The sequence below is a fragment of the Panthera leo genome, chromosome C1 (genome assembly GCF_018350215.1).
Source record: "Panthera leo isolate Ple1 chromosome C1, P.leo_Ple1_pat1.1, whole genome shotgun sequence".
Classification (NCBI taxonomy): domain Eukaryota; kingdom Metazoa; phylum Chordata; class Mammalia; order Carnivora; family Felidae; genus Panthera; species Panthera leo.
The window spans coordinates 48,238,260-48,251,394 of record NC_056686.1 but is presented as its reverse complement, the minus strand read 5'-3'; the positions used below and the strand labels follow the sequence as shown (position 1 = coordinate 48,251,394).

Here is a 13,135-nt window from a genome sequence, read left to right as displayed (position 1 = left end):
ACTCCTTCCTCGGTGATTCTTCTAAAATGCAACTCGGGGTGTGGGGAGGGGGTGTCTGGGTGAAATCAAGTCCTACTCTTGATTTCAGCTCAGGTCATGATCTCGTAGTTGGGGGATTGAGCTGCCAGGTCAGGCTCTGTGCTAACAGACCTGTGCCTGCCTGGGATTCTCTCTCTCCCTCTCTCTTTCTCTCTGCCCCTTGTCTGTTTGCGCACACTCTCTCACTCTCTCATTTTCTCAAAATGAATAAGTAAACTTTAAAATTCAACTGTGATCATGACTCACACCCCTACCCAGAACCCTTCAGGGGCTGCTCTCCATTATCCTCAAGATAAAGCACAAACTTTCTTGTCTGGCATAAGATGTTATTCACTGTCTAGCTCTCCCTACATGGCACTGTTTTACATACATGTCTTCCAACGCAGAATACCAGAACTGGAATTTCTGGGTTGTTTACAACTCTATGTTTCACTGTACCACTGGTTTGCCAAAGGGCGGATCTCTGGAGTCATATGGACACGATGTTCCAGGCACTCTGGTCTACACCTCAGAATGGAGCGGGGAAGAGGAAAAATATCTTGGGACACCACCCCCCTTCCATGTGCCAGGCACTGTGCTGAGCAACAGTAACCACCGAGAGGGAGAAAATGGAGAATTTATTTCCTAAGTCAGCACAGTCCTCAGTCTTTCTGAGGGGACCCCAATGCCCCAAGTACTTTCTAATCCTTGCATGCAAAACAGAAGCCAAAGAAAGGCATTATGATATGTAGCTTATTTCTGTTTAAGAAACATTTCTCATTCAAGAGCCATCAAGAATTTAGTGATTATCCTGGCACATCCTAGGGGATGAAAGGTGTTAATATCATCACCCTCGTTCCATGACTGTCCTAGCTCAGGGGAGCCCAAGTAAATACTTGCTGACAGACTGATGGCCCCAGTTGTCAGAATGAGGGGCCGAGACTCAAGGAGCCATAAAGGCCAAGGAAGCAATCTGAGAACACCAGAGGAGAATGGAAAGTGAGAATAATCTTTAGAAGTGGAGTCGAAGAGGTCCCTTTAATCCTCATTTCCTCATCAGAAATCATATGACTTCACCCATATGAGGACTTTAAGACACAAAACAGTTGAACATAAGGGAAGGGAAACAAAAGTAATATAAAAACAGGGAGGGGGACAAAGCATAAGAGACTCATAAATATGGAGAACAAACAGAAGGTTACTGGAGGGAGGGTGGGAGGGGGGATGGGCTAAATGGGTAAGGGGCACTAAGGAATCTACTCCTGAAATCATTGTTGCACTCTATGCTAACTAATTTGGATGTAAAGTAAAAAAAAAGAAAAAAGAAAAAAAAGAAATAAAGTTTATTGATTAAAAAAAGAATTCAATGAAATTATACACATATATGTATGTATATATATATACATATATATATATATATATATATGTATATATATATAGCTATCAGAAAGAGCAGTGTCAGGAACACTGCAAGTTCTCAATAACTGTTCTTGTCTTTTCTTTTTCCTTTCCCTGCTCCAGTGGAATATACACAGCCTTTAATGAGGAGCTTTAAATGCACCTGAGATTTGGCCCATGGGGCCCAGTGCATTTGAAGGAAGTGATCCTCAGTGGGATGACGGGAATCACAGTGGCAAAAAGAAAAAAAAAAAAGGTCTGAGAAATAAATCAGACTGAGAAACACTGACTGTCCCTACAGAAATGGCAGAAAAATCCAAGAGAGTGGGAGAAAAGAAAGGTTGGGAGAGAAAACGTGGCTTGGGAAAACTTCATTCCGGTAATCTCAAGGGGCCTGAAACCAGGAGAGCACAAGAAATGATCACTGCTTGCAGTGACCTCTGTAAAAGTAACTCACAACAGGCTGGGCGTCTGATTACAGTCGTCCCCTTTTGGTAGACTGAGAGCTTGCTGACATTAGGGGCCCTCTGTTCTACTCTGTTCCTCTCTCCTCACCAAAAGGGTCTTGTGTCCTCTCCACAGAGCAGCCAAAGCAATCCTTCTAAGGTAAATCTGATGGTGGCTTTCTCCTCTGGCTCAGAAATGAAAACCTTGAATAAAAGCCAGGGTCTTCATGGTTACCTTCAATGACTTCCATGGTTTGGCCTTGGCTAACTTTCAAGCCCTTACCTGTTCCCAACTCCCTCCCCGTCTGGTCCAGCCACAAGGGCCTTTATAGTCTCCCGGAGCCCCCCAAGCGGGCTGCTGCCTCAAGGCCTGGGGCCTTGCTCTTCCTCAGGTACTTTGGTATGGCTTGGGGAGCTCCAAAAACAGATGACCCCTGTCTCAGAGCTAAGCCATCAGCAAATCTTACTTAAAACTGCAGAAACAAGTACTGATATACAGACTTCGTTATTTTATATACTCTTGAGTTGCCACGTAACCCACTGAGTCATGGTTTGTTTCCACTTTTTATTCAGAGTCCCGCACAAGTGTCACCCCATCAAAGATGGCTTCCTCACCTGAAAGAGTTCCCATCCATCACCTCAACACCCCTCGTTCTGTCTCTTTACTCATCTCTGTTTTTGTTTAAGTTTATTTTTGAGAGAGAGAGAGAGAGCACAAGCAGGGGACAGACAGAGAGAGGGGGAGACACAGAATCCGAAGCAGGCTCCAGGCTCTGAGCTGTCAGCACAGAGCCTGACATGGGGCTTGAACTCACAAACCATGAGATCATGAGCTGAGATGAAATCTGACACTTAACCGAATGAGCCCCCCCACGTGCCCCTCATCTGTTTTTCTTTAGAAAGTTTATCAACTCCTGGTGTGCAAATGTGTGCTCTTTACCTACACACACACAATTTGTATGTATCTATTGTGTATATATAATTTCCATGAAAATAGGGACTTTTTTTTAACTTTGTTCACTATTATAAATGCTCATAAGACACTCATTACTCATCACCTTTGTTCTGCTGCCAACCTTGAATCTAGCGCTTGTGGTTTGTGCCAACACCTCCCCACCAAATTCTGCTATCACCAGAACCTCCTTCTGAGACAGTGGGAGTTAAGGTTCTATAAGAGAATTAAGACAATAAAGGACAGTTTAGGGGAAAAGAGCCAAAGTTATGATCAGTGTAAGGCAGTCTCTGTCTAAGGAGTGAAAGTTTGGCCTCACAGAGAGAGAGAGAGACTATGGTTGCCAATTACACGCACGAGCACATCTAGTTATTGTTTACTTAATTTATAAGCTCACAAAACATCACTCTTCAGGGATGGGTCTGAGAAGATTATGGCAAATCAAGAGTATGAAATACTAAATCTGTTTATCAGCACTTGTTCTTACAGTTTCAAATAGGATTTGCTGATGCTAAGCTCTAAGGCAGGAGTAACTTGCACTCTGCTTTCAGAGAGCCTCAAGCTGCACCAAAAGAGACCTACAGTCTCTGATTCCAAGGGATTTGCTGTCCTTTCCAAACAGCCAAATTCACTTCAGTAAAGTCATGCCTATTTCGTCCTAAGACCTCTGTAGTCTTGGGATATTCTATTCATAGATCTGTAAGACAGAGATGCGCTTTCTTTTACAAAACAATAGAAGCAACGTGAGAGGAAAGAGAACCAACATTTATTGAATACCTGCTAAATATACGAGCTGGATGTAAAATTTAAGAAAGAAATGAAGCCAAGAGTATACATAGATGGGAGCATCATGGAAGAATGACAAAGAGAGAAGGAAAAGGGTCCAGAACCCTAGCTGTAAAGAACTTTGATGTGATAGTCTTGAATTTGAAAAGGATACTAAAAGAACAAGCCAGAGATATAGGAAGAAAACTGGGAGACGTTAACATTCCAGAAAGAAAGCCAAGGAAAGAGAGTGTTATAAAGCAGAGGAAGGTGTGTTCATTGATGCCACATCCTGCTGAGAGTCCAAGGATGGGGACTGGAATGCACCCTATAGACTCAGCAACAGAGGTCACTAGGGACCTTAACCTTAACAGTTTCAGGGGTCAATGGGTACAGAATTCAAATTGAAGTGGGCAAAGGATGAGTATACAAAGTGAGGAAATAGTGACCAAGGATGGAGGCAATGCTTTGGAGAAGCTTATCTCTAAAAGGGGAGAAATACAGGGAGGTAGAAGGAAGACGGGGTAAAGTCGACTAGTATGTGGAAAGAGTTGGGATTTAAATCCAGTTGACTCCAGTTCTGAATTCTATGAGTTGCTGCTTCTGCACCACCCTGTGCTGTTGTTTCTCTGAGTCTGCACACTAATCCATAAATCTCTCTCTCTTCTTCTCTATAAAAACTATTCACATGAGGCTCATTCACTGAGTAGAGCTGTGGAAATTTTGAATATTGCATTCCAAAATCTACCTATCCCTTAGGTTTGTATTGGGCTTTAAGATCTTCAGAGACTGGCATTTCCACAATCTATTTTCATCCACATAACATCTGTAAAATGAGGTAAGCAAGGAAGTATTATTGTGGTTTTATGGGTGAGGAAACTGAGTCACTGAGACAATTATGGCAGAAATGGCACAAGAATCCAGACCTCCAATTCTCAGCCCAGCATTCTGGCTACTTTACCACACTTTCCGCAAGAAGGTCAGCAGGTTATGGATGACTGCTCTGCTGCTTAACCCTAGAACCACCACCACCAAAACATCCTCCACTTTTATAACCATTAGTAATAGTGGCAGAAAGAGCTGTTGTCATAATTGTCACAGTAGAGTTTACAAAGCCTTGCCAAATACATTACCTCATTAAAATCAAAACAAATTCTCAGAGGTACCCAGGGCTGGTTCTTGCAGAGTGACTACCCCATGTTCTGACGGGGAAACAAATTCATATGATGATGCATGTTGGGAGCTGGGGTTTGAATCCAAATCTCTGAACTCCAAATCCAGTGTTCTTGTCTTTGGGTTTGTGGTTTATGAATGCTGGATTCCTTCAAGAATCTGATGAAAGTGATGGCTTCCCTTCAGAGAATTATACCCGTAAGAATACAATCAACAAAACTCTGCACACAAATTAAGGGGTTCGCTCATGATCTGAAGGTAGGAACCCTTGCTCTAGGTTACATGGTCTCTAAGCCAAATAAAGTGTGAGTTGATGAAGTTACATGGTGTGATCCCTCTCAGTGGTAAGAGGGTCATAACCAGGGATTGCTAGAAGAGAAAGCTTCTGAAGCTTTCCTCAAACTCCCTTGCAGGACCATTCCTTATCTACACCCTGACAATAGACTGCTTTTTTTAAGTTTATTTATTATTTGAGAGAGAGATAAAGAGTGCGCAAGCAGGAGAAAGATAGAGAGAGAGGGAGAGCGAGGATCCAAAGTGGGCTCTGTGTTGACAGCAGAGAGCCTGACGTGGGGCTCAAACTCACGAACCACAAGATTATGACCTGAGCGGAAGTTGGATGCTCAACCGACTGAGCCACGCAGGTGCCCCCAGACAGCTTACGTTCTAGTATAGTATGCATCTCATTCTGCTCTGTGTAGGTGCCTCCCCTATTAGAATGTAAGCCCCTTGGTGGGGTGGAAATGTCTAATATAAGTAATGACACCCATAACGACAACTTCCATCACTACTACTTTAATTCCCTGAAAACTTAGAACAGCTTGACCCTTGTCACCATATGCTACCCACTATTCAAACAGGCTCCAGAGTCTATGGTATTAACCTCTACCTTAGACTGTCTCTCATTTTCCATGTACTTGCTACATGGGGTTTTTCTGTTAATATTATAGCATACCTTACTTTTCTAAAAAGGCCCAACAGCACTCCTGTCTTAAGCAGTTAAAAAAAATAATAAATGGATTTCATTTTGAAGTAACTTTAGACTTACAGAAAAGTTACAAAAATAGTACACAGATTTTCCTATACTCATCACCTAAGAAATTAACATAAGTACATTATTTTTTTTTTTTTGAGTTTATTTATTTATTTTGAGAGGGTGGGGAGGGACAGAGAGAATGGGAGAGAGAGAGAATCCCAAGCAGGCTCCACACTGGCAGCACAGAGCTTGATGTGGGGCTCAAACTCACGAATCATGAGAGAGGTGTTGTCTGCCAGATCTCTCCACTGTGAAGTTACCCTTTTTCCTTTGCTATTAAAGAGTGAGATACTTTGGGACTATGCATGTATCCTGCTTAGCATCATACTTTCACTCACTAATTTCAGCATCCATTGGTGATTCTTGCTTGCAATAAGTGCTGTTTGCCTAACAATGATCTTTTAGTTCCATTATTCCCTCCACATTTATTTTTTAAGGTCTATCTATTTTGAGAGAAAGAGAGAATGAGGAGGGGAGGGGCAGAGAGAGAGGAAGAGAGGAAGAGACAGAATCCCAAGCCGACTCCACACTATCAGCACGGAGCCTGATGCGGGGCTTGAACACACAATCCATGAGATCATGACCTGTGCCAAAACTAAGGGTCGGATGCTTAACTGACTGAGCCACACAGGCACCTCTCCTCCACATTTATTAATTTCAAGTACATGGTCCTTGCAGTGCAAAGGGAAATCTGCCTTTTCTTCCCTACTTATTTCTTCAATAAGTATGGCCTCAAGGAGTCACTTTATACTATCATTACTAATTCAGTTGATCAAACTGTCCCCAAAGACCACTGAGAGATTCTTAGTGCTGGCTCCTGTGCCCTTCGACAATTCTTCTTTGAGTAGTTCCTTACTTTCTGGCATCACAAAACGTTCATGTGTATATGTCCCCCGCTCTCGCTTTGGAATCGGCCATGTTTCTAAAACCTACTTTTCGGTAGAGAACACTATTTAAAAACCAGGATCTGGTGCTAGCCATGCAAACTGCTCCTAGGGGTCATTGGTTCTAGGCCATCTCAGCAGAGAACACAGGGAACATATGTATGTGTACTCACACATGAACATACACACTGGATTTATTTCTCTCTATAGCTATAGCTCTATCTGTACATAGCTACACCTACACACATACATACAAAATCACAATCTGATCCTAATATCTCCAATTTCCACCCACTACCATAGGGTTCATTGTAAGCTTCCCTTTCCCTATTTAAGAGAAACCTGGCTCCCATTATCCATAATGTAGTTATTTATTTGTTCAGTTGTGGTATACACATGACAGATTTTCAGAAGAGCTCATCCAGACATTAATGAAAAACAAATTTAGGAATTAGACTATAATACTCAAGTATAGTTATTTTATCTTTAACCATACATTATACTATCAAAACATTTTTTTCCAAAATTACTTAAGTTAGTTCTTTTCTTTCCGAAACCCTTCTTAGTGCGGTTATGTTATTCATTAATACAATACGTTTCGTTTTTGCTAACTGTATTTTATTTTGCCTATTCTCACCACATACGTATATCCTCATAACTATCTATCTACCTACCTTACCTAACCTACCTACCTAACCAACCTTGCTCCCTCCCTCCCTCCCTTCTATTTTCAGGGATACAAGAAGCATCACCATGGTTCTAAGAATTAGGGTATATCGAAAAACGTACTCAAAGAAGTACCATTTCCACCTATGACGCTGTTCACACTCCCCCATATTTCTACTGCATGCCTACCCACCACCTCTAGGTAACCAGTCTCGTCACTTTCTGATTTAACTTCCCTGCATTTCTCTTGCACAAGTAAGTACACATATAGTTTCTTATAGTCATCTTTCTTCTACATAAAAAGAAGGGAACTGTAAACACTTCTTTGCTTTCTTCGCTTAACAACATTTCCTGAAAATCATTTTGTAGCAGTTAATATCCTCAGTTTTACAGATGAAGAGAAAGGCTTAAAGAGATTGGATAACTTGCCCAAGGTCACACACCAAGTAAGGAGTAAAGCTGGATTTGAACTTGAACCCAAGAAGTTCTGATCCCCAAATCCATGTTCCTTCTACTAGATTAGAGTCTCTCAGCCAGGGTTCCTGGCATATTCTTTGGGGATCTCTAGTTTCTTTGAATTCTCTTAGATCATTTTGAAAATTAATGCATGTACGTCCTGGATCATCTTATAACCAAATACTGCCAGGCATCTTCACTGCCCATAGGAACTGAAAATCACACATCTGCCTAAAGGGACTGAATGCCTTCAGTGCAGGAATGCACAGGAGCTTACAAAAGGGAACAGGGACAGCAGTTACCTGGCTGTGGCCTTGGCTTGTAGTTCAGGGAAGGCAGCATGGCCCTGCACCACGTGGTCTATCTGAAAAACAAGAGAGATGGGTCAGTTTTACAGTTTCTCGGATTTATGTTTAAGCCAGAAAGGGATATATTAAAATGTCTGTTTCTTTCCATTCTTTGTCCATAGAGGATCTATGCTAAAATGCTAACTCAACTTCAGTGTCATAGCTATTTCAGAAATTTAGCTTGGCTTAACCTACTATCAGCCTTTTGATCCACAAAACAACGCAGTCTAAAGAAAAAAGTAGCAGGAAATGAAACTCTCAGGCTAAAGTGGCAGCAACAGATAGTATCGGGTCCCAAAAGGAGGGGTGATGACAGGAATGAGAAGGCAGTAACTCCAGGTATGGGGCAAAGGGCCTGGGTGTTAAAGCACCAATCTCCGGATCACACTATTTCCACCTCCCCATCCAAGCTGGTAGCCCAGGCAAGGTCAGGCCTTGAATTACTCACTGTGTCTTACCAAACGTTGGGGGGGGAGTAAAAGAGACAGAGGAGGAAGGAATACTAACTAGTTCAAACAACAACAACCACAAAGGGTTGCCTTAGAGCTGTCAAGAGGACCCCTCCTGGGGAAGTGCCCTGCAGTTTGGAGCTGCCGCAGGCACTACCCAAAATGACGAAACGGAACAATTCTCCTCAAAAGAAGCTCCAGGAAGTAGTGACAGCTAACGAATTGATCAAAAACGATTTAAGCAATACAAAGGAACAAGAATTTAGAATAACAGTCATAAAATTAATCGCTGGGCTTGAAAAAAGCGTAGAGGACATCAGAGAATCTATTGCTACAGAGATCAAGGGACTAAGAAATAGTCAAGAAGAGCTAAAAATGCTATAAATGAGGTGCAAACTAAAATGGAGGTGGCCATAGCATGGACTGAAGAGGCAGAGGAGAGAATAGGTGAATTAGAAGATAAAATTATGGAAAAAGAGGAAGCTGAGAAAGAGGGAGATAAAAAAATCCAGGAGTATGAGGGAAGAATTAGAAAACTAAGTGATGCGATCAAATGGAACAATATCTGAATCATAGGAATTCCAGAAGAAGAAGAAGAGAGAAAGGGGCTGAAGGTGTACTTGAACAAATCATAGCTGAGAACTTCCCTGATCTGGGGAAGGAAAAAGGCATTGAAATCCAAGAGGCACAGAGAACTCCCTTCAGACGTAACTTGAATCAATCTTCTGCATGACATATCATAGTGAAACTGGCAAAATACAGGGATAAAGAGAAAATTCTGAAAGCAGCTAAGGATAAACAGGCTCTAACTTATAAAGGGAGACCCATAAGAGTAGTGGGAGACCTACCTACTGAAACTTGGCAGGCCAGAAAGGAATGGCAAGAAATCTTCAAGGTGATGAACAAAAAAAAAATATGCAGCCAAAAATCCTTTATCCAGCAAGTCTGTCATTCAGAATAGAAGGAGAGATAAAGGTCTTCCCAAACAAAAACTGAAGGAATTCATCACCACTAAACCAGCCCTACAAGAGATCCTAAGAGGGATTCTGTGAGTGAAACGCTGCAAGGATCACAAAGGACCAGAGACATCACTACAAGCATGAAACCTACAGACAACACTGAATGTAAATGGACTAAATGCTCCAACCAAAAGACACAGGGTATCAGAATGGATAAAAAACCAAGACCCATCTATTTGCTGTATACAAGAGATACATTTTACATTTAAGGACACCTTCAGATTGAAAGTGAGGGTTAGGAGAACTATCTATCATGCTACTGGAAGTCAAAAGAAAGCTGGAGTAGACATGCTTATATCAGACAAACGAGACTTTAAATTAAAGGCTGTAACAAGAGATGAAGAAGGGCATTACATGATAATTACAGGGTCTATCCATCAGGAAGAGCTAACAATTATAAATGTCTATGCGCCGAATACAGGAGCCCCCAAATATATAAAACAATTACTCATAAACATAAGCAACCTTATTGATAAGAATGTGGTAATTGCAGGGGACTTTAATACCCCACTTACAACAATGGATAGATCATCTAGACACACGGTCAATAAAGAAACAAGGGCCCTGAATGATACGTTGGATCAGATGGACTTGACAGATATATTTAGAACTCCGCATCCCAAAGCAACAGAATATACTTTCTTCTCGAGTGCACATGGAACATTTTCCAAGATAGATCACATACTGGGTCACAAAACAGCCCTTCATAAGTATACAAGAATTGAGATCATACCATGCACACTTTCACACCACAATGCTGTGAAGCTTGAAATCAACCACAGGAAAAAGTCTGGAAAACCGCCAAAAGCATGGAGGTTAAAGAACACCCTACTAAAGAATGAGTGGGTCAACCAGGCAATTAGAGAAGAAATTATAAAATATATGGAAACAAACGAAAATGAAAATACAACAATCCAAATGCTTTGGAATGCAGCGAAGGCAGTCCTGAGACGAAAATACACTGCAATCCAGGCCTATCTCAAGAAACAAGAAAAATCCCAAATACAAAATCTAACAGCACACCTAAAGAAAATAAAAGCAGAATGGCAAAGACACCCCAAACCCAGCAGAAGAAGAGAAATAATAAAGATCAGAGCAGAAATAAACAACATAGAATCTAAAAAAAACTGTAGAGCAGATCAATGAAACCAAGAGTTGGTTTTTTGAAAAAATAAACAAAATTGATAAACCACTAGCCAGACTTCTCAAAAAGAAAGGGACATGACACAAATAGATAAAATCATGAGTGAAAATGGAATTATTACAACCAAATCCCTCAGAAATACAAGCAATTATCAGGAAATACTATGAAAAATTATGTGCCAACAAACTGGACAACCTGGAAGAAATGGACAAATTCCTAAGCACCCACACACTTTCAAAACTCAAACAGGAAGAAATAGAAAACTTTAACAGACCCATAACCAGCAAAGAAATTTAATCAGTTATCAAAAATCTCCCAACAAATAAGAGTCCAGGACCAGATGGCTTCCCAGGGGAATTCTACCAGACATTTAAAGCAGAGATAATACCTATCCTTCTCAAGCTGTTCCAAAAAATAGAAAGGGAAGGAAAACTTCCAGACTCATCCTATGAAGCCAGCATTACTTTGATTCCTAAACCAGACAGAGACCCAGCAAAAAAGGAGAACTACAGGCCAATATCCCTGATGAATATGGATGAAAAATTCTCAATAAGATACTAGCAAATCAAATTCAACAGCATATAAAAAGAATTATTCACCATGATCAAGTGGGATTCATTCCTGGGCTGCAGGGCTGGTTCAGCATTCGCAAATCAATCAATGTGAAACATCACATTAATAAAAGAAAAGATAAGAACCATATGATCCTGTCAATAGATGCAGAAAAAGCATCTGACAAAATTCAGCATCCTTTCTTAATAAAAACCCTCAAGAAAGTCAGGATAGAAGGAAAATACTTAAACATCATAAAAGCCATTTATGAAAATCCCACAGCTAATATCCTCAATGGGGAAAAACTGAGAGCTTTCCCCTGAGATCAGGAACATGACAGGGATGTCCACTCTCAACGCTGTTGTTTAACATAGTGTTGGAAGTTCTAGCATCAGCAATGAGACAAAAAAAGAAATCAAAGGCATTAAAACTGGCAAAGATGAAGTCAAGCTTTCACTTTTTGCAGATGACATGATATTATACATGGAAAACCCGACAGACTCCAACAAAAGTCTGCTAGAACTGATACATGAATTCAGCAAAGTTGCAGGATACAAAATCAACATACAGAAATCAGTTGCATTCTTATACACTAATAATGAAGCAACAGAAAGACAAATAAAGAAACTGATCCCATTCACAATTGCACCAAGAAGCATAAAATACCTAGGGATAAATCTAACCAAAGATGTAAAAGATCTGTATGCTGAAAACTATAGAAAGCTTATGAAGGTAATTGAAGAAGATATAAAGAAATGGAAAGACATTCCCTGCTGATGGATTGGAAGAATAAATATTGTCAAAATGTCAATACTACCCAAAGCTATTTACACATTCAATGCAATCCCAATCAAAATTGCACCAGCATTCTTCTCGCAGCTAGAACAAGTAATTCTAAAATTCATATGGAACCACAAAAGGCCCTGAAGAGCCAAAGTAATTTTGAAGAAGACCAAAGTGGGAGGCATCACAATCCCAGACTTTAGCCTCTACTACAAAGCTGTAATCATCAAGACAGCATGGTGTTGGCACAAAAACAGACACATAGACCAATGGAATAGAATAGAGACTCCAGAATTGGACCCACAAAAGTATGGCCAACTCATCTTTGACAAAGCAGGAAAGAATATCCAATGGAAAAAAGACAGTCTCTTTAACACATGGTGTTGGGAGAACTGGGCAGCAATATGCAGAAGGATGAAACTAGACCACTTTCTTATACCATTCACAAAAATAAACTCAAAATGGATAAAGGACCTGAATGTGAGACAGGAAACCATCAAAACCCTAGAGGAGAAAGCAGGAAAAAACCTCTCTGACCTCAGCCGCAGCAATTTCTTACTTGACACATCTCCAAAGACAAGGGAATTAAAAGCAAAAATGAACTATTGGGACCTCATGAAGATAAAAACCTTCTGCACTACAAAGTAAACAATCAACAAAACTAAAAGGCAACCAACGGAATGGGAAAAGATATTTGCAAATGACATATCAGACAAAGGGTAGTACCCAATATCTATAAAGAACTCACCAAACTCCACATCTGAAAAACAAATAATTCAGTGAAGAAATGGGCAGAAAACAGGAATAGACACTTCTCTAAAGAAGACATCCAGATGGCCAACAGGCACATGAAAAGATGCTCAACGTCACTCCTCATCAGGGAAATACAAATCAAAACCACACTGAGATACCACCTCACACCAGTCACAGTGGCTAAAATGAACAAATCAGGAGACTATGGATGCTGGCGAGGATGTGGAGAAATGGGAACACTTTTGCACCGTTGGTGGGAATGTAAACTGGTGTAGCCGCTCTGGAAAACAGTGT

The 13,135-nt window shown here is 40.8% G+C and overlaps 1 protein-coding gene across 1 annotated transcript in view; it reads right to left on the bottom strand.

The window, feature by feature from the left end:
- The window catches only part of FGGY (FGGY carbohydrate kinase domain containing), a 417,339-nt gene that overhangs the window by 110,725 nt on the left and 293,479 nt on the right, over nucleotides 1-13,135 (bottom strand). The window contains 1 exon segment of the mRNA XM_042951880.1: nucleotides 8,097-8,158. Coding sequence (XP_042807814.1) covers nucleotides 8,097-8,158 — 62 coding nt within the window.